Source organism: Rhamphochromis longiceps, linkage group LG22, assembly GCF_057381845.1.
Source record: "Rhamphochromis longiceps isolate RC_006_pf linkage group LG22, R_longiceps_female_GT1.1, whole genome shotgun sequence".
In the NCBI taxonomy this organism is placed as follows: domain Eukaryota; kingdom Metazoa; phylum Chordata; class Actinopteri; order Cichliformes; family Cichlidae; genus Rhamphochromis; species Rhamphochromis longiceps.
The window spans coordinates 7,769,768-7,791,735 of NC_140577.1; the positions used below are offsets into that span (position 1 = coordinate 7,769,768).

The 21,968-nt window shown below is 39.1% G+C and overlaps 1 protein-coding gene across 2 annotated transcripts; it reads right to left on the reverse strand.

The window, feature by feature from the left end:
• Nucleotides 1–2,363: 2,363 nt before the first annotated feature.
• Nucleotides 2,364–21,931, reverse strand: cfap69 (cilia and flagella associated protein 69). Of its 2 annotated transcripts, XM_085395771.1 has the most exons (25): nucleotides 21,654–21,931; nucleotides 21,398–21,457; nucleotides 21,245–21,310; nucleotides 20,807–20,916; nucleotides 20,646–20,722; nucleotides 20,078–20,176; nucleotides 18,595–18,747; nucleotides 18,224–18,401; nucleotides 17,663–17,786; nucleotides 17,511–17,559; nucleotides 17,276–17,397; nucleotides 16,968–17,202; nucleotides 16,182–16,346; nucleotides 15,978–16,093; nucleotides 15,762–15,880; nucleotides 12,496–12,577; nucleotides 12,144–12,336; nucleotides 11,426–11,563; nucleotides 10,921–10,997; nucleotides 10,329–10,526; nucleotides 9,613–9,699; nucleotides 9,412–9,495; nucleotides 6,167–8,414; nucleotides 5,122–5,210; nucleotides 2,389–3,346 (listed from the first exon to the last, which is right to left on the reverse strand). In XM_085395771.1, exons 1-23 carry the CDS (start codon nucleotides 21,741–21,743, stop codon nucleotides 8,250–8,252), a joined length of 2,787 nt encoding a protein of 928 aa, XP_085251897.1. In that variant the 5' UTR covers nucleotides 21,744–21,931; the 3' UTR covers nucleotides 2,389–3,346; nucleotides 5,122–5,210; nucleotides 6,167–8,249. The 2 variants fall into 2 exon arrangements, with proteins under 2 accessions (XP_085251896.1, XP_085251897.1); XM_085395770.1 differs by having other exon boundaries at nucleotides 2,364–3,346; nucleotides 5,122–8,414.
• Between the last annotated feature and the right edge of the window lie 37 nt (nucleotides 21,932–21,968).

The window sequence follows — 21,968 nt, forward strand, 5'->3', positions numbered from 1 at the left end:
GTATTAATCACATTATTTTATTGTATGATACCTTGGTGCCACTGGATTTTAACATGTCTCACACTCATACAGTAAGACAAATGGTGGGGGTCTAGTAAGGAAGTTGGGGGAAGCAGGCAACTCCACAGGAAGAGTCTTTTGTCTCTTTGAGGACTCTGGTAGGTAGCAAGGGAGTTTGAACCTTAAGGTGTGAAACAGCTGTGTACTGCCTTTTGTTCCTGGAGAAGGTATTTAAAGTCACCCCTAGTTTGTGGATTTGTGGTAAGCCATAGCTGTAGCTTCCCTGGGTATAATCTGTTGCATGAGGTCCAGTCAGTAGCAGCGTCCTGCTCCATCTGCTTCAGATCGTGCCACCCTTTTCCTGCAGCCACCACCTGGACCTTATTTTCAGGGCTTATTTCAGAATAATTTTCTCATCAGTCGGGTTTAATAAAACTGTACACCTACCTTTCACAAGAATTATTCTTCTCTGTTTTAGTTGGTTATTAGACAAACTCTTCACCCACTCATCCACATCCTCAGTGCGAGTCTGGCATACATTGCTCTGCCTGCAGCCGAGGTCCTGGTTTATAGTATGTTGAAGTACATCAAACTTCTCCCTGGAGGCTATGACTTCATGATGTGCTGGATGAGCCTTCTCAGTGAATTCAATCACCTGTTGAAAACCTTCCTCATCAGAATCTGCATTGAATCATTGAATCCGTTCTGCTTTAGATTTAAACACATCGATTGCGTTTGTTTGTCTGCATCTGAAGCTGAAACTCGGGTAGTTCCTGTAGTCTGCCATCTCCAGTGACATTTGCTCATACTCACGTATCAGTTTTAGGCAGTTCTTACACAGGTGAGGCAAAATATCATCATGCATTCCCAACAATCCAGGTGGGGTGGCTGACCTCAGGCATGCCTTTTTCCACACCACAACAGGTGTAAACAATTGGCAATTAAGCTGTGGCAACACCCAGAGACTTGCACTGGCACTGCAAGGCGAGTAGTTTCAGAGAGATGTAGCACAGGGAAATTGTTAGTATGCACATCTTACGTACACCTTTCAGGACCTGGATTATTAATTATGACTATTAATATAAGTGATTACATTTCCCACTTATTTTAGGATCAATAAAGTTAAACTAAATAAAGTTAAACTAACTCAAAATAAGAAGATGAGAGAATCAACGATGAGTAAAGGAGGACAAGAGCGAGGTAAAGTCAGTGAGGGAACAGGTAAATAAACAGGAATCTTTTAATCTGAGTGAAGGCTACACATATCATCCTAATTATTTTAGATTCTGCGGGTCTGCAGACTCAGACGTTTGCCCTGCTCACAAACAAACATAAGATTTATGACCACAGTTAATATAAAGAGATCATGGTCTCAGTTTGCTCTTCAGTTATCTTATTGAGTACAGCATGTGGTTCATTCTGTAATTTGTCGTCCCATTAGAGTCAATCAGAAGGAAACAACAGGGCACAGCTGCTCTGTGATTCACACCACAAGAGTTGTGTTTTCTCTTCCTCAGTTCACAACTCTGTCCTCACAAACAAACAGCCTCGGTGGCTAAAGATCCAACTTTTATTTACACTCTGTGCTCACAAATGAAAGTCAAACAATAAAATTATGAACACCAGAGATGTTGAAATGTCAATTCTAAGATGAACATGATCACCATGCAGTTAACAGGCACTAACTAAATTTCCTAGAAGCTCTTTCAATATAATCTCGATCTATATTAGAAGCATCAATTTTATGGTTTTGTATGTCTTTATGTTCAGGAATGAGACACAGAAAAGGACAGGGTGTTATTCGGTGTCCATCTGGAGGCAGATGTGCTGATATGATACAGAAACAAGTCCCATGCAGTGACCCACAGGAGGGCTCGGTCATCTAGATCAGCAGTGATATTGTAATTCCCCTATTTATTACTGGGTATCATCCTTTACAGCTCTGAGTCACTCCCAGGCCTGATTGGAAAAAACCGATTCAAAGCGTCACCCAAAGCGAGAACCGGAAAAGGGAGTCTGTTCATCCCAACATCCCGGACCATTTGACAAACTCATGTGAGACCGAAGAATCAGTCGATTTGAAAATAAACTCATGTCACGATTCACGCCTTGCAGTAAAATCACTTCCTCTGCTGGAGCTTCAGTCACATTAATCACCCCATACAGACTGTGCAGTCGCCTGACAGCATCCGTTTCCCCTCAGACCGTTTCCACATGGATGAAGCCTGAGAACCAGAGAGCGCTTTGAAAACATTCTGACTGATGTGTCTGTCCTGTCTGCTTTTACAGGACAGAATGGTGCGATCCTGTTAAGCTTTAAAGGCTTGTTGTCCTTGAGCCGAGAAGCACCTGAATGGACTGCAGTCTGCTGTTTGAAAACATTAGTCTGCACACAGAGCTCAGAAAATGTGAACATTTTTATTAGACGCACAAAGAAGTGTAGATATCTCTGAGTTAGCATCTTACATTTACAGACATTTTCTTCAGTAAGTCGTTCGAAGATGCTTCGAAGATGCTTAGTGTGATTAGTGAAGAAATACTCAGATGTGATGCTGCTTAATAATTTATATAAAAACTATCAGAAATGCCTGGAAGGGTGTGTTTGTGACTAATATTAATGAATAAAATAACTTTGTAAGATTTTCAACTTACATTAGTTTTGCTGGATGTTTCTTCCTGTTAAAAAGGAGTTTTTCCTTCCCACTGTCACCAAAGCACTTGCACATAGGGGGTCTAATCATTGTTGGGCTTTTCTCTGTTTTCCTTGTATTATTGTAGGATTTTTAGCTGACAATAAAAAGCACCTTGAGGCGACTTGTTGTGATTTGGTTCTATATGAATAAAATTGAATTGAATTACATCTGTATTATACACATTTTTAAATTAAAACTAAACTCTAATGCTGTTTGTTAATTGATGATTAACTGAATTAAAGTACAAATCTCTGATTTAATACGCACTCCTTTTAAAGACATCCTGCACACAACACGTAGGGTTATCAAACTACAGCTTCACACATGCGACATGCTGATGACCGACTCACATTTTCCTTCGGGGACACTTAGATTTTCCTTCTAGCACCACACAGACACACCCACACACATAAACACACTCCTCCTCCGCTGACTTTCTCTGACGTTCACAAAGACATGTCGCATGAACCGCAGAAACTGAACCGGTGAACAGGTGAGATCTCTCAGGCGTTTGGCTGCTTCAGCTGGACTCTCTCTGACATCCGCCTGGCGCTGTACAGAGACACTCCCATCCCCACCGCGGCCATCGTCATGGCGATAGGATCGATGAGGCTGCTCTGCGGCTGAATCTGGACCTCACCCGACATCTGCCTCTGTGGACGAGGTGGACACACAGGTGAAGAAAGGCTGTTAAAATATTCTTACTCCTCACTGAGTGTTTTCCTTTCAGTCACCTAGGGACTGCTATAGTGAGACACTAAAGCTTTCAGTGAATGCTCCACTTGGGTAATAATTCATCTGGCTGATGACAGCTTTAAATGTTCACGCTGTCCAATAAAGTTAAATTCAATAAAACAAAGGAAAGGCCCCAGAAGGTGCTTTAATTTCCACACCTTAAATGAGACTGATAACCGGGACGATAAATGTGATGCTTACATCATATATAACTTCTTTGGTTGGGTTTAGGAAAGGTCATGGTTTGGGGTAAAATTAACCCTTTTACCACTGATGATGATGAGTTGGAAGTGACAGATTCATCTCATCAATGTGTGTCAGGGCACAAATGCTTGCTTTGACAAAACAGCACTAATAACGGTAATAAAAATGTGTGGGCATAAAGAACACAAATGAATCCTGATCCCTTTATTTTCCTGGTAACATTTCACTAATGTAAAAATAACCAACACAAATGACCAAATCGTGATCTCGAATCAGTCCTCACGCACCCTCCATAACCGACTCCATCTCCCCGTGGACCAGCACTATTTCTCGTTTATTATTAATAAATACCCTCTAACTGGATCTTAGTTTGTTTCTTTACATTGTCATTCTGTATTTCTTTAGTCTTTTCAGTCTTGAGGTCTTTCTTCGAGTTACTGTATATATCAGAGTTTATTAGTTTGCTCAGATTTTTTCCTCATATTAAGTTTACGTTTGTGTTTCACTATTTGGTTATGATTGCTTACTTCCTGTTCTACTTTATAAGTCATCTTCCGTGACTCGTAATACATTTTACGTCCTCCCCTGTGATTGTGCTGATTGTCTGCACCTACTTCTTGTTTTTCACTGCTGTGTTCACATCCCCGATTGCATTTCTGTGTATACACAGCGCCGTCTCACCCCGCAGTCCTTTGCCTCACTGTCTCTTCTGCATGTCTTCAGTTAGTTTTCCATTTTTTTATTTTCAGAGTGGATTAATAAAATCTAATCATTGTTAAAGTAACAAGTTTTAAACCCTTTCCAACTTCACTACAGTAGCAAACATCATAACCTGTCATCTGTGCATCTGTTGGACACGCCCAGGAGTCCGCATAACTCCACCCTTTAGGCGTGACAGACCTACCTCCTTACCACCAGACACAACCTGCTTCACTGCAGTTTTTTTCAACTACTTTAATATAGCTTAAATTAACAGTATATGAAGGAATTAAATTAGACACAAAAAGTGTGATTTAATCGCCCGATGGGCCAATGGAGGGAAAACTTTTCCTAAAACCACTGATCTGTCTTTGATCTGTGAGCGATTAAAGATCAAATTGATATAAAGTAAAGGCTAAAGAAGAAGTCACTCATTTTTTATGAAGGTAAACATTAAATCTACTCACCTACCTCACCACCATTTTTGGTACTTTTGAGAACTGAGCAGGACGACAGCATCAGTTATTTTTCTGTTGCTGGAGTCTGAACAGCTTATATAACATAAACCCTCCAGAGATGGAGCTTTCTGAACATCCTGTCCACTGCTGCTGTTTGTCATAGTCTAAAGTATCGCTATTAAAAATGTATAGAAACCATAAATTATTCATTCAGACTCAGATTTGCTTTATGATAACAACAGCTAGAAGACTTTTCTGTGCACACACGTTTACTGATGAAGAACCACTTAATGATGAAACATGGATGTAATCAGGAATTAAGAGTCACAAACCTGGAGGAGGCGGAAGTATCCCGGTGTCAGTCTTCCCAGTCTGATCATCATTCCTGCTGCCTCAGTTTCTCCGACGGGAGAGGAGCTTCCTGCAGGAGAGGAAAACTCCCATCCCTCTTACTGTTTTCATTAAGTGAGCATTGTTAGATGAGATTTATGCAGACAGTATGGCTCAGTTTCCCAGACATGGACTTAGATTTAAAACAATTTTCAGAGGTGATCTTCTGTGAAATTTTCTTTTAATTTAGGACTAGGCTCACTCAGTGTCTGGCAAACTGGCTGAATATATTATGGTTGCTTTGGACGCCTTCACTGTTTGACGGGAAAAGCCCAAAAATATATAATTAGATGCATTTCACAGAAAAATAAAGGGAAAAGACACATTTTTCTTCCACATCTCATTTATCCTGCTGTGACACCCTCCAATTTATCTCAAGGAGAACTTAATCTTCTTGATGGAAATCAGTGACTTTAAAAACAGATTTCTGCCTCACTTTGAACTGCCTGGTTTATTTGAGGATGTTTTTAATAGATACATATTTAAACCATACTCAAGAGAAGTAAATCTCTGTGGAGAAATGAACACTTAAATTTTATTTTGAGCTATTCATTGTAACAAACCTAATACGTTGCAGACAACATAAAACTGTCTTTAACCCAACTAGTTTAGTCATATTGAGGTAATTCAAACTGATATCACAGCCTGACATAAGTTTTGTCACATCTCAGTTTCAAAGCCACTAAAGCAAGGAAATGTTTGAGGATATTAATTTTTTATTAATATCAATACCTTATTTTAAGTCTTCTTGTTTAGTATTTCTAAGGCTTACACTGTGTGACCCTTTAATAAACAGTTTATAACACATTTTAAAATGTTTTTGGACGTATTTGCCTTAAGCAGAAGCTAACTGATGACAGTAAAAGCTGTAATTATATAAACTTTTACTTTATCACTTTAACAGCTTCATTATAATGTGTTATAAGCCATTTATTGTTGGTGTCTCCACAGCGTCATCAGCCTTCAGGTAAAACATATCAGCCTCACAGTTTGAAGTTAGGAGGTCCTCGTGGAGTTGATGAGCATCCAGTTGGGATCCAGACGTGCCTTCATCGACGGCAGACGGACCTCCGGCCCCGTGAAGCCCCTCGGCAGTCTGAGCAAACAGGGGGCAGCCTGACGTGCTGAAGAGGGTCCTGTGTGTCCCTGCTCTTTTGTACAGTGTGCCACACAAACACTCGCAGCGCCGCATGAAAAGCTCCGGCCTGTCAGGGGTGATTTGGCCATCCAGCCAGTGAAACGGGTGAGAGCGGAGAGAGGAGGAGAAGAAGAAGAGGTCGCTCTGTGCAGCATGTTGCACGCTTGAAGGAACATGTGTGTTAATGCACTGCAGTCACTTATGTAACCCATAAAAGAGAAAATACTTTTTAACAACCCAGCAGTAAAAAGTTTAATTTTTACAGCCAAAAAAACTGCAGCATTTAATGAGAGCGTTAACCTCGAGTGGATGTAATTACACTGTGGGCTTATTATGTTTAAAGGTAAAGTGATGTTACATAATGCAGCGGAGTCTATGAGGCCACATTGATTGTTCAGGCTCTCTTTGTTCGTGGTGCAGGAGTGGTTACATAAATGCAGGATGAAAACATACCAAAACATTAGAATTTTATTTTTAACGATTTAAAGATTATTGTTAATAAATCTAATTACTTTATTAGTTTTGATGCAAAAACCATAATTATTTGGAAAAAAAGTACAATTTGAATTTAAAACAGATTGTACATGAATGCTCTGTGCACCGAAATAAGTCATGTTAGCTCCAAAGGAAAGCCAAGTTACTGCTTCTCACAGTCACACTGAGAGGACTTGAAAAATATGTAAATAAATAAAAATATAATAGTCTGGTTATGGCTCAGATAAGTCTTCAGGAAATTAAAGTAAGCCAGTGTAACATTGTCTGAAAGGACAGAGACTGTGTGTGTGCCTGTATAAAGGGCTGGGGTGGTGGGCTAGACTACAAGGTGTTGATTGTACACATGGAGTGACCTCACGTCTGCATCTGCTGCATCCCTCGAGAGCCACAGGAACCAGAAATGTAAACACTATAAGCAGCTTTCTTGAATTATTTTTCTTTTATCTTTCTTGTTTTCTCTTCCTGACAAGTTGGTTTTCTTGTTCTAGCCTTAGTTTTTAGATCTTGGTCTGTATTTTGCTTCGGTTCCTATTTTGAGTTTAGATTGTCCCAATCTGTTCTCGTCTCTGTGTTAATGCTGTTGGGTTCATGTTTAATGTGAGTTTTCTTGTCTCTGTGTTTAGTACGTGTCTTTTTTATGCAAGCTTGTTTCTGCAACAGAAAAAGAAAAAAACATTTTGCCAGGCAGAGCAAAGGTACAATTTTAAGCTATTTTCTTTTTAAGTTAACAACCCCAAATTGTGTTTTTTAGATGGTGGATACAAACTTCCATACCTTTAGGTTGTTTTCTCTTCATTTTCCTTCTGTTTTGCTCTGGAGTTTTGAGTCTCCACCTGTGTCTAATCCCTAATCATCACTCTGTCTAGAATTACACCTTGCACTCAAAACAATAGTACTTGTCCTCATAAATATGAAGCAATAACTGTGAGTAAAATGCAAATTATTCAAATTATTAATCAATAAGGTAAACATGCTTGGTATAAACTGAATGCACACCAATTAAGTAAATTTCATTTAACCATTAAGTTTAATGTTTAACATTTCACTTTGTAACAAAATTACAAAAAAAACCTTGCATAATTAACTTACTTAAAGTCTGCATTTTTGAGTATTATAATATTATTTTTTTAGTGTGGGTTGTTTGCACTGAGTCACTCCTTCACTGCCCTTTTTTCCCCCCGTTTAAAAAAAAAAACCGTATGTATCTTCTTGCCGATTGGACTCAGTTATTTTGGACTGCTTTAAACTAGTAAAGTTCACTTTAAGTTGTAATGAACTTTCTGACCCCTCTGCTCTACTCATGTATCTTGACAATTCCTGTAAAACACCTTAATGCAGTCTTTACATTAATGCAGTTTAATTTTATGAGCATACAGCACAATAAATGCTGTGACATGACAATGTGAATGCCTTGTATTAAGAGTGACTTCGGTAACGTCAGTCTGCAGAAGACGCCGTGCTGAAGTAGTCTGGGTTTGGTGTTGTTGGTTCTCCTTTGTCCTGACTTGGGGCTCTGACCGGCGTTCTTACCAGCGTCACCTTCACTCCTGCCGGACCCTGAGCGTCCGTGCTCTCCACTCCAACGACGTGTCCGATGAAATGCTGAAACACACCGAAACAGAACGTCAAGACTACAGCGAGTTGCTCCTCAATTTTTAAAATTTTGATCATTGTTCACAAATAACAGGAAAAGAACTGAATTAAAGATAAAGAAACTCTTTTGTATCTAACAACTCTTTACAGAGCATATTCTGAAGGGCATCACATTTCACCAAAACTTCAGATTTATATTTGGTTATCACCTTAAAATATTAAAAGTTTGCATAATAACTACCGGTACACCAATTCCTCACCACCATTTGTTCTTACCCCCTGCGTATTTAAGCTGACTTCATGATCATTTTGTGCTTTGTGCATTATTAGTGCAGAGTTAAGATCTACTGAAGTTATTAATTAGTGAAGTCAAGCTACAGCAAGTCTAGTTAAGAGTATTTTCCTTTGTGCGTCGTACTTAACCCTGTCTCCCTGTCTACAGAGCTTCCTGGATTTTCCCCCGTGTGATTCCCGTGTGGCAGTGTCGGAGTGTAAGCCTGTGATCGTGTGTGTGGATGATTTGAAGAACGCGTGCTTTCCCCCTGGACTTCCCTGGAGACCCCTTCTTCCCTCACTCAGCTGTATATAGCACCCCCCGCACCTTCTTGTATATACACCTGGTGAATTGTAAATAAATCCTTCTTGTGAGCATCAGAACTGGAGTCCTGCGCTTGAGTCCTCCTCCAAACCGTAACATAAAGTACGTCTAATCTCATCTTATATATTTTCATTCATCTTCTTCATTTATGTTATTGGGCCCCTGAATGTCAGGATTTATCTACTATTAAAACTAATTTCAGAGATGCTTTCTAAGCCACAAACTCCAAATTAAGCTGAAATTCATTACATGCATTAAAAATGCTCATTCTCAGAACCAGAAAATGAGCTATACCTGAAACAGACTTTTTTCTTTGCTCCATTTTGTGAAAATAAGATATGAGATTTAAGTATTTTAATCAATTAAGTGGGTGACCTGTAAAAGTCACGAAAGGTTAAGTGTAAAGACCTCAGCAGGGCGGATAGCAGCGTCCTCGTGCTTTGGTTTAGGTCTGGATGATTCGGCGTACTTCTCCCTCTGTGCTTTTACTTCCTGTATACAAAGCGCATAACAAAAATATACACTTACTACTTATACTGAGAATCTAGATATTATTATTGTTATTATTATTATTATTAGGATAGAATTTATAGTTAAAAATCTTTAAACCTTCAGGGCTTCATAGTTTGAAGTTCTGGAAACATAATCCTCCCATGACTTCGCCATGAACTCCTTTTGCTTCCAGCGAGACTTCATCTGCGATAAAGACAGAAAAAAGTCAGAATTCATTTTACTATCAAATCAATTTTATTTATATAGCACTTTTAAAAACAACAACTGTTGACCAGAAAATAACAATAAAATAATCAGATAAAATTTAAAAGGAAAGTAAAATAAAAGATAAGAAAAAAATAAGAATAAAATAAGAATTTTATCATTAATAATAAAATAATGACAAAATAATGACATTTTTACTCTTTGGCTTTTAATAAGCATTATTAAAAGCCATAGAGTAAAAATGGGACTTTAAACGAGTTTTAAATGTATCCAGTGTTGGAGAGGTCCTGATATGTAAAGGCAGTTTCGGAGCAGTCACAGCAAAAGCCTGATCTCCTCCAACTAAAACAAATTGTCCCAGAGGATCTCTGCTTCTAGTCAAACATACAATGAAAACGTTTTACTAGACATACAAAAAAAGAAAGAAAAAAAAAGAGTGAATTTGTTTGATTATGCATGTGAAAATAAATCTGATTATTTGTATAGTAGCTCAGGAAGAAAAAAAAAACAATCTGTGTAATATAATTTGTCTTTTTGGGGTTTTTTGTTAAAGAAAAACATTTTAAGCTGACTTTCATGTAAGCTATTTCCACTCCTTTACTCCGTACCTCTGTGTATGTGAGTTTCTCTTCTCTGATGTCCTCCTTCTGATGGTGCTCCAGGATGCTGTTTTGTTCCTCCACGATCCTCTTCGCCGTGTCCTCTGCGATCTTGCAGATGGTGCTCAGAGCCTCCTGGTCGGGGCTGATCGGCCTACCGCCTTCCAGACTCAGTTCCCGGCTGATCTCATCCCACACCTCACCGACCTGCAGCACCACAAGAGACAGACATGTTGATGTTTATCTCGGTTTATGTCCTCTGCATCTGAAACCTTTAAGAGAGCTCCAGACTCCTTTAAGTCTTTACTCCCTGTGACTAACGGTTATTTATAGATTGTTTTCCTGACAGACTTTCACTGCCTGAGTATCCAAAACTTAAGCTGCTGGTTCAGCCACAGTAAGACAAAATAAGTTGGTCCCTCAGAGTTCTCGCTCTCTGTATTTTGTTGAACGAGGACTTTTGTACTTTCACTTTGAATATCTCTACTCTACTCACAGCTAAAGCTTCATATTAATTTCAGGTTTGAACAAACTTTGAACAGATTGTAAGTCTGAGCAACTATTATATGAAGCATCAACAGTATTTCCTCTTCACTTTTACCTTAAAGTCTAGATATCTCCTGATGATGGTCAGAGTCACATAATCTTTTCCCAACAATCCAGGAAGATCCTGAAACCCTGAAAAAGGAAAAAGTCACAAATACTCCCGTTTGCTTTTTAATATAACAATATTAGCTGTGCCCAACAACTGAATGTTTTGAACAGAACATCATGATATCATTTTATTACTCTGATATTTCAAAACTTCAAAATATCTTCAATCAATAAGTGATAAATTTCATTTAAAAAAGCCAAATTGAGACTGAATATGATTTGAAAGACTACAAAAAGAAACATGTAAAAATAGCCTTTTGTTTTACAACCTTCTGGATTTTGTTTTAATGGTATTTTTTTATTAATAAAAATAAATACTAAATAAATAAATATGTATAACTGGTCTATAGGAGGAGCTACAAAGAAATTGGGCTAATCAAATAATCTAATTACAAAATCTTCTTAATAAATACTTTACATTTAGTATGAAACTGAATAATTTGTTTGGTTACCAATTTTGCAGAAGACGGAGTAAATCTTCGATCGCAGGTTCTCTGACATCTCCAATACTGCAGCACTCGGCACATTAGCAGGAAATGAAAGCTGAGCTTCATCAAGCTGGAAAAGACTGTGGATGGGCCTCTGAGGATCTTCAAGATAAAAGAAATAACAAAGAGAACTATATGAGATTACAGAGCCAAAAGGACCTAAAATCTGATTTTTACCTGCTGGCAAAATGTAAAACTTTTAAAACCTTCTGTCTGAGACGGAGAGATGAAAAAACAAAATCCATCAGCTATGCAAAAACATACAAAAAAGTATTTTCATTTACATTGTTTCCAGTTATATTTAACCATTCCCTGCATCTGGTTGGCTCAGTGGTACAGAACGTTATCGTTACATAAAAATGTCAGATAAAAATCAGATGTTTATAAAATCCAGGTTGGGAAAAGAAATAATGCTGTGTGTGTCGAAGTCCAACACAGACAGTGGAGGACAAAGCAGAGGCGCCCGTAAAAGACCCCAAAACAACATTACAGACTAACAGGATACTTTAAAAAAAAAAAAAAATTGCATCAGCAGTTTAGTAGAAACATTTACCTGTTAGTGCAGCAGAAATCTAAAAAACATAAAGTTCTTTATTTCGATTTGATATCTAATTGAAAGAAAAAGGTGAAATCTGTTCTCAGTGCGATGATCTGAATCAACATGGAAGCATCGCAGACCGACCTGCGATGCTTCCATGTTGATTTCGAGGAACTCCTAGCTCCTCCTCTTCCTCTCTCCACAGCTGCAGCAGGAGTCTCGGAGCCGTCTGTCCGTTGCCGTCCCTCCACGTCAGAATGTACGGCACCGTGTTCGGGTTGTCACATAACTCTAACAGGGTGGCGAGGACGACACCGTGCACACACCTGGGGCTTGTCTGCAGGAGAAAAGGACGTTTATATTACCTGTGAACGCTGCCTTGTATGAACTAGCTTTAACACAGAGCAGCTGAGATCCTATTTTTAATCACAAAATACAGGAAGAAAAAAGGAAACTTTTATAGCCTCGACAGTAAATTCAGGAAACTTTTACTCACACTGAGTAAGTTGAGGAGAAGAAACACCCCGTCTTTAACCAGAAAGTAATCTTCTGTGGTGTAGCAGCCTACGACACACGACCTGATGGGAGAAAAGGCGCACAGACAGAAACTTTCTCAGCTGTAGGAGACAAAAAATAGACCCCTGATAGTTGGCTTGTAATTGCAACAAAAAATGTGCTTGTTGAGCTGCTCGCAGGTCCATAACAGAACTGAAAAATCAAGATCAGACCCGTATAACAAGTGTTATGATGACCTGAACTCGAGGTCATTATAACAGATCTCGAGATTCTGTACTTTTATTTCTAATGGGGTAGACATCAAATATTTCTCCAGATTAGGTTAAAATTCACTGACCCTCTTCATGCTGATGGTCATATCTGTTACTACACCATAGCCTATGGATAAAACTATGATTAAATGTAGGTAATATTGTAGAAAGTAGTAAATAATGTTTCCCAGAAAGTTGATTCTGTTCATATGGACCACAATTCACTCACGTTCTGTGGACAAACACATCGAATTCACCAGGGAGGATATGAAATAGGACAGTAAAACGACAAATTACTGTGAGTAATAGAGAGACTTTTGAAAGTTCATGTGTACCATAAACCAATGCTTACAGCCCAGTATTTAAGGTATAACTCTCACCAGTCTCTGGAGCACAAATTGGGTATTATTAGAACGCTACAGCACCATCTCCTCAGAGCACAGTCCCCCCCCCTCCAGGATCCTCCAGGATCCAGAAGGTTAATCACTGCCTGCATAAAAACTGTTGGTGATCCCTCATGTCAGGGGTGTCCAACTCCAGGCCTCGAGGGCCGGTGTCCTGCAGGTTTTAGATGTGTTTGATCCAACACAGCTGATTTAAATGACAAAATTACCTCCTCAACATGTCTTGAAGTTCTCCAGAGGCCTGGTAATGAAATAATCATTTGATTCAGGTGTGTTAACCCAGAGTGAGATCTAAAACCTGCAGGACACCGGCCCTTAAGGCCTGGAGTTGGATACCCCTGCCTTATGTGAACAGCTGAGACAGGCTTTTTGAAAAACACAGCATCTCTGTCACTTTCGCCAAAAAATGGTCCACTCCAAGGACCCCAGGTCTCTCGGAGTAAACAGAATAATATAGTGTACGTCATTAAGTGCCAGGAGGACTGCTGTTTATCATGCATCAGGGAAACCAAAAAACCTCTCGCTAAACACACAGAAGACATGCTTCCTTGGGGTGGGACTCTGCAGTCTATTGAACCTGCAGGCCAGTGGCCAATCTTTCATTTATGAGGAAGTGCACATCCTGGGCAGGGAGCAACACTGGTTAGAGTGAGGAGTCAAGGAAGGCGAACAACCATAGTACATCTGTCACCTTCTTACAGTGCCGTGATTGCAGCCACTCCCAAGTAGGGCTGGGCCATATTATACCGTTCACGATAATACCGGTATAATGTTAGGCAACGATAGGAAAATGAAATATCGCGATAGAATGGGAGTAAAACGCGCATGCGCAGTGCCTTTGTTTTCATACGCACATGGCCGATTGTTGAGTGAAACAGATGAACCAGAATTGGTTTGTAAAAATGGTGCAACTTCCGTGATGTGGAACTGGTTTGGTGTTTGTCCGTCAGATACACAACAAAGCACATTTTTTTGCAGAACATGCAAGCGGCCGTTGTTATTGTCATATTTGTCGGACTAAGATGCTCTTAAATCTGGGAGTAATCTGGGTCCTAAACTCCGTATGCTTCAGGTCAAACAACACTGCAGCATCACTTAGAGTTAAAAACTGTATAAATTCTTTCATCTTTAATAAAACGATCAGCATTGCTGCTTTACCAGGTGTAACTATAAAGTTTAACTTCCAGGCATCCATGAAAACAAAAGTTATTACATTTAACGGAGTTAGAAGTTAGCAGGAAGCTAGCGGAAGTTAGCTCGCTAGTTTCGCTAGTTACCTAAGCATGATATTGCATGTTCTGACTGAGAGATTTCTGAAAAAAATCAAACGTACAGCTCTGCTATCACTTCCAACATAAATGAAGACAGGAAACTAAACAGCAGTGACGTTTGTAGGGTTACTGAAGTTGGGCTAGCTGGTATATAATGATGTGCTACGTGATCGCTAGCGACACAGCTATGTTAGCATAACATAAACAGTGAAGCTGGAGGACGAACACTAACACTTTTCCACTTATAAAAGTTAACGTTAAAGTTCCTGATAGTTAGAGACAAATGCAATCGCATGGCAGGATGCTGTAAACGGACCAAACTTCAGTCAGGAGAACAACTGAGATAATCCATCCACAATACGAGGTTAGTCATTAATATACTGCAACAACATGGGAATAGAGCAGCTGCCAGAGAATTCACCATTAATGAATCAATGGTACAGAAGTGGAGGAAGCAAGAAGAATGAGTTTAATAAAGTTTGATTTATCTGACTGCTTTGTTTCGCTTAATGTGCCTTATAATCCTGTGCACCTTATGGTCCGAAAAATACGTACTGCACACTGCAGTTTAATGTTGCAAAGCACCTCTTTTTAACTTCAGTGGATATTATACATGGTTATGCTCAGGATGTGTCAGCCCATTTCTACTGGAAATGCCTTTTGGTTAAACTTTCAGCAAGGAATTTGCATTTGCACTGTTACATTTTTATAAAGCTTTAATGTACATAAAAACCAGCTTCTTGTTTAAGTGAAAATAAATGGAAGATTGTTTTTTTGCGCTAGTAATGTTGTGGAGTTGTATTTTGTCTCGCATCAATTATATCGTTGGTTATATCGTTATCGCAAATTTTCAAATATATATCGTGATAAATATTTTTGGCCATATCGCCCTGCTCTACTCCCAAGCTCACTGTAAGTCGTACTGATTAATGTTCATTATGACTAGTTTACTGCATAAACCTTCAGAAAAACGAAAATAAAATTGAAAATAAAATACTTATCAGCAAAAGGCCCCAGATTTAAGAGGTTAAATGCCTCTGAGCTGAACTGCATTCATATTATGTAAACTGAGCAAGTCCCATTTGTCCGCTAAGGCAGTTATGCCATTAAATCGAAGTGAGTTTTTCATCTGCTCCAATACAGAAACTATATTATACAATTAAATTATGCCTAACAAAGACATCATCATACATCTGGCTAACAGAGTTACACTTCTGGTTTCTCATATTACTCTAGCCTGGATCTGGCAAATGTAAATGACTGTACAAGTATGAATAAATACAGCAGTTAATCTATTAAAGTGTGCTGCAGTTCACTGACCACACACAGTCCACTGTGGAGAGCACGAGCTTGTTGTGTCCGAGGCCGCTGTAAAACTTGTCGGAGCCTTTTTTCAGAAAATGAACCGCCATCTCAACTCCCTCTGAGCCAAACAGTTCCTATGAAACAGAACAGGCAGCAAACAAACACAGACTCACCAGATATCCAACTAGCCAGTTCTAAGCGCTTTTATTAAGTTAGCAATATGAGCTTTACCTTTCTGTGCATGTCGGTCTCACACAGCGTTGAAAGGATCACCTGAATATCCGACTTTATCTCCAGAGCGACGACATCATCTTCATCAGGACCCGCGTCTATCTGCATGAGAATCCCTGAGGAAACACGACAGCTTTGACTCTACTGAATTCATCAACAGTAAATGTTGATATTGAGCATGTGTCATGTGTCCAGTCCAGTCACCCAGAAGCTGGTTGATGATTCCCTGATCACAGAGGTCCTGGTTTACAGACTCTTCACCCAGAGAAGTCACCGATCTCAGCACTCTGATACAGTGCCGCGTCTGTGCCTTCTTACCGCCTCTGCCTCCGGTGGCGTGGAAGCTGTGACCCTGGCCAAAGTAAGAATCTGAAATAAAGGAGAGAATATAGTTACTGACTGATTGTTCAGTTTGTGAAAAAGTTTGCGAACCCTTTAAGATTTTGTATATTTCTGCATATATTTTCTTTGCAAGCTCCTTTGAATATTTCTGCATAGATATTATCTAAAATATAACAAGTGTTTTACCCATTTCCTAAATACAGATAAAGAAAACCTGATTAAAAATTCAAATGAAAATGTTTCATTGGACTTTATTTAATGAGGTGTGTATTACATGGATTACATACTTCATTAAAAGTCAAAAGCATGTGAGAGGAGTTGAAATGTGTATTATTTAAGAGCTATTTTTGGTTAGATTTGGGGGTGTGATTATGAGGTATTTTGTAAGCTGTGAAACTAGTTAAACTATCAGTTGCATTAAAAAATAACCTTTAAGAGACAAAAGAAGAGTATGATAAAGTGTAAGAGATAAAAGCTGTTTAAATGTCCGTTGCGTAGCAAATCATGGTCATGACAAAAAGTAAGTGTATAAGTGACTTTGTGTTTGGCTCAAATACACTCTGATAGGACACTGCAATTCCCTTGACCTTTAACCTTTCAGATACAGTACAGATTCTGCTTGGTCTTGTTTTTCTTGTGTTTCCTAACCTGGCCCAACACACCAGTCCAGCAGGAGTAGCAGACAGGTACTCCCCTCACAGGAAATGTACTCCTCCAACATGAGCGGCCCGATGGTGGCGAGGGTGGCCAGCGCCTGCAGCTGGAGCTCCTCCTTTTGCGCAGCGGACCAGTGTCGTGACCCCGACTGACACTCAGACGAGGAGGCGACAGGCGGCTTCATGAGCGCCAGCAGAGCCAGAACAACACGTTCTTCTTTATAAAGCTGAGAGAAGAAAACTGAGTCATCACACAGGTTATCCAAACTTAAACAATAACTGGGTGAGCGTGTGACTGACCTGCAGGGCAGCCAAGTCCCTCGACATAACAACCAGCAGATTCAACAGCAACTTCTTCATTTTCAAGTCTTCGTTACTATAGCTGAGCTTCAGGTTGCGGATCAAAGGGTTGTGACTTTTCACTAAAACATAAATAAAATAAGCAGTTTTATTTTCATAAAAGATGCTACTGTATTCATGAATAATGAAGTCATTTGTAAAAAAGTGTAACATTTAAAGGATCGAGTGCCCTCACGCTCTGGAAATGTGCTGAAAACCACAAGCTGTTTGGCAAATGAACTCTCCTGAAAATTAGAAACACCTCAAATTATTAAAGAAATTCATAAAAACACCCGGTGGGTGAAAAAAAGTAACAAATTACTATTCATTAAACTGTCCTGTACTCACAATAAGCTGTGAGCCTGGACTTTCTGCAATGAGAGTTGTGATCACGAGCAGATCGTTTCTGAGTTGGAGGTCTGAATGTCCAGAGCCGGTGTTCAGCAGGTGAAAAAATGCTTCTTTCAGAGAGCTGAGGAACAAATAAAGCCAAAAGTCAGCTATCAAAGGATAAATGACAGCACAAAGGCCTGCCACATAAGGAACACACAACCAACAGAAATCAGATGAATTACAAATAATTAAACTTTTCCATTAAAAATGATGGTTTGGCTAAAATCAGAGCTGCAGGCATTTCAATTATGTAAAATCATTACACACAACAAAAGAATGATGTATTTGTTATGTTTATTTCATTGTAGTTCTGTATTTCTTCCCTAGTCTTTTAAAGGTGTGTTGATTGTTCGAGGCATTTAATAGATTAGAAAAACATTGTACTTAAAATCTTGAAATTTTTGTGAAGTAAACTCCAAGGAATTTTCCCTTATGCTGCCTCATTTAAAAGATTCTACATCCATCAGGCACATCGTGCACATTTAAAAGCATCTTAAATGAGGAGGACACGCGTACAGGACACACTCCAGGGTGCCGAGCTGAGCGGTGACCACCTCCTTGTTGCCCCTCTCCAGCAGGTTCCAGAGGATTTCGGAAGAACGGAACAGGACCTGGCCGGACGGATCGTGGTCGTTCATGTGGAGACATACCGTCTCTGCTCCTCGTGCGTGGAGTATTGACGAACAGTTCATATCTGTGGTTGTAAAGTGAAACATAGACGTGTGTAACCCAGTAAATAACCCAGTTATTTTAAGGACACTTAAAATCATCATTGTCCGAAAGTCTGATTTATGTTCTTGAGAGCTGGCTACGTTCTCCAATGAAGGAGGTCATCTGCTCCTCCCCTTCCCTCCCTCACTGGCTCTGCATTGAAATAAATGACTGACCAGAGCAGCTGGAGAGGATCTGAAGGATGTGAAGGAGTTGCAGTTTGATGGTGGGCTGGTTTTCGAGAGTGGCCATGGAGAGGAGAAGTGTCTGAGCCAGCTCACTGCGCTCCAGCAGCTGCAGCCTGTAGCCTGGAGAGGTCGGCTGGAGGCCTGAGGAAACAGAGCAGAAACATTATTAAATACAACTATAAATGTTTAAATGCCAGGTTCAACATCAGGGAAGAAACAAGCTAAGAGATCATTATAAGCCATTTAAAGTGGATTTATTAAGGTGATTTCAGCCATAGCGCAATCCCTCACATCAGCTTCTGTTTAAAACAAGTAATTTTAGCCCTTTTCCTCTTACCCCAACCTCATCCTGATTGGCTGACCCTCACAAACAGAAGCAGGTGGTGCTTCTATGCTTATATGCAGAGTTGTGCAACTTAGATGAACATATTAGAGTTATCAGCCTTTACAGAGCCAGGAGATGAAAAAAAGGCTTTTGTCAAACATGGATTAATTTTTCATACAATCTCCTCATTACCCAAAACTTTGAAATGTTAAAAATAATCATTAAATATTCTTATTGATTATATTTTCTTCTTTTTTCCCCCTTGAATTATGTATAAATGCCACATATTGTACAATTGTATATATATTTCATGTGAGCTTGTTCTTTTTTCTTTGTTCGGAAGAGAGCAGAGTGGGAGGTGAGGGTGGGGGAAAAGGGTTTCTATTACAACAGCATATTATTGGAAACTACCTTTGTATGTTGTTGCAAAAGTAATAAAAATATTTTTAAAAAAATCATTAAAAATTCTAAAAGTGTGCATAAAACAGAAATTAAGAAATTAAATTGTCCACTTTAAGGAACAAGACAATTACACTAATAACTAAAGAGGAATCAACATTAAAAAAAGTCATGCCATGGTCAGAAAAAAACCCCCACAAATTAGATTCAGATGAAAATAAAAATTAGAGTCGCACTAAACATGAGTTTCTGGAACAAATGATGGTCAATTACTTTAATAAAGACTAAACTAACAACAAAATATATAAGTAAAAATGAGCCCTTGTACTGACCAGCCACCTACTTCACACTGGCGATATGCCTCTTGAAAGTCTACCCAAAACACTCTTTTAAATTATCAGAAAAATAACTTACCAATCCTTATTTCAGCCTCATATTTGACAGATTTTATGATCTATTCAACTTGTGCTATAATGTGTTCAAAAACTTTATCTCTTAATCCTGAACAGCCTCATAGGACACTGGGTACGGCTGTAAGCTCATGTACATATCTATATGAAATCTAACCAATTCTAATAAAGAAAACATGAAGAAAACAAATGAAAAGAAAAGAGAAGAAACACAAAGGACAAAGAAAAGCACAAGCATGCCACCACAGACGCCATGACAGAGCCTCACTTAGTGAAAGTCTAGAAAATCGGTTGTTAGAAGGGAAAGTCCGAGGCTTTCGTGTGGTACCATCCGTACCATCGAGCATCTGTTTGGGAGCCACAGAGCTGTAGAATGATTTCACGCATTCAAATATGAGCTGCCTCACTTCGGCATCAGACACTCTCATCAGACACCCTGCCAAGAGAAACACAACTCAGAAGCGCTCCATGTCGTCATTCTCATCTGAAGAACAAAAACTTCAAATGATTAAACATTTCTTAAAATTTAATAATCTATATTTCTGAGTTGTTTTTAAAAATTCACATCTTTAGAGGGAGCTAGCTTGTTTTGAATGTCATGCAGCATGTAAGGTTAACATGCCATAGCAGAAATCTTTCGATCATTAGGTTTGTAAAAATGTGATCATGTATTGCAAACAAGACCATTAAAAACCAACTAAAATAATAAAAATGTTTCAAAATTAGAAGCTGGAATTATGAAATGTTTCACAATTTTGTTCCTGTTTTGAATTTTTAACACTCTACGATCAAATAATGTTACTTTCTGTCTTTTTGTTTTAAAAAAACCCAACAACATAATTTGCACCTGTATATATATGTATTTAAAGCAGCAGTGACTGGCCAATCTGCGAGCCCTTTATTACCCATATGAGAGAGAAACTCTGTGACATCCTGAGCGTAGTGCAGCTCGTCAGATGTCTTCTCCTTCAGAAAGGGAAGCCTGAGACGAAAGACAGCAGCACTCTGATGATCAGATCATCTTGTGAGATAAAATATGAGCTGTTTGCTTGAAAGGGTTTCTTACCTACAAATTGTAAGAGCTTCACACAGAATGGACACATATTCGGGGTGATCTGTCACCTTCTCTGCGCAGATGTTGAGTATTTTTGCGATGGCTGTCAGTTCTTTTAAAAGCTTCAGACAGTTAAAGAAGTTTTTGGCAGATTGTTCACTCATGCAGAGCTAAATCCCGATAAGGGAGGGGAGGTGATGGGTCATTGTGATAACTGAGCCTATTTCTGAACACAGAAAATGCTGACAGAAAGAGTGATGCTGTGATAAATTAGAGCCTTGGGACCAATGTTTGGTTTTGTGTTTACATGGTATGAGAGCAGATCTATTTCCATCACTGCAGCAGGGGACCATAATGAGGAAAATTTGACAATCTGCTGCGCTGTGTGACGCATGAGAGGGATTTCTTAGAAAGACAGTCTACAATATGAGAAAAAAACCGAAAGGATACAAAGCCAATTTGGCTTTTCTTCAGTAGTTTCTTCAGAACAAAAAGGTGCCTTTCCTTCAAGTTAGTCTTTAGTAAAAATAGGGGGATTAAATGCACTATATGTGTAATACAATAGCAGAAAAAAGAGGACTGGCATTCAGGTTTTTAACTTACTGTCAAAGGATCTTCAAGAAGACAAATCACCTTACTGAGATCGAGACTTTTAGCATTAACCTGGAGAGGAATTTAGGTTATAGTTTAGGCTGGGATATAATTTGCAATTTCTGAAATGCTCAGAAAAGTTAGAAACAATTTAACAGCAACACTATTGTGTTCAGCTGTTGATGCTTTAAATACCTGTAAATCAGGCGTTATCACACTCTAACAATGTCATTTACTTTCCCGGTGGAGACATTTCCAAACTGCTCACCTCCTGATGGCGGTGGCTCTTCTGGGATGCTTTCAAACCAATTACAGGGATCCCCGGCTTTCTTCTGTGCACAACTTTTCCCGAATCCATTTGTAAATTTAGAACCGCTTTCTAGCTTCAGTTTTTAAAGGCTAAAATTTTAAAAAAAATAAACATTCTCCTTTTTTAATACCTGCTGTTTTTGTTTTCGAACAAACGTGCTAACGATGCTCAGCCTGAACTTATGTAGCTTTTTAACAATCACCTCTCCTCTTCTTCTCTCCGTTTATGTTGCCAGTCTGACAGCGTACTGCCGTTGCTATGGTTACCCTGGCA

Coding starts and splice junctions, on each gene's coding strand:
- cfap69 (XM_085395770.1), bottom strand. CDS start 21,743: ATGGATTCGGGAAAAGTTGTGCACAGAAGAAAGCCGGGGATCCCTGTA. Junction 20,723..20,806: donor GAAGCTCTTACAATTTGTAG/GTAAGAAACCCT, acceptor CTTTCGTCTCAG/GCTTCCCTTTCTGAAGGAGA. Junction 17,398..17,510: donor TTTCAGCACATTTCCAGAGC/GTGAGGGCACTC, acceptor TTTATGTTTTAG/TGAAAAGTCACAACCCTTTG.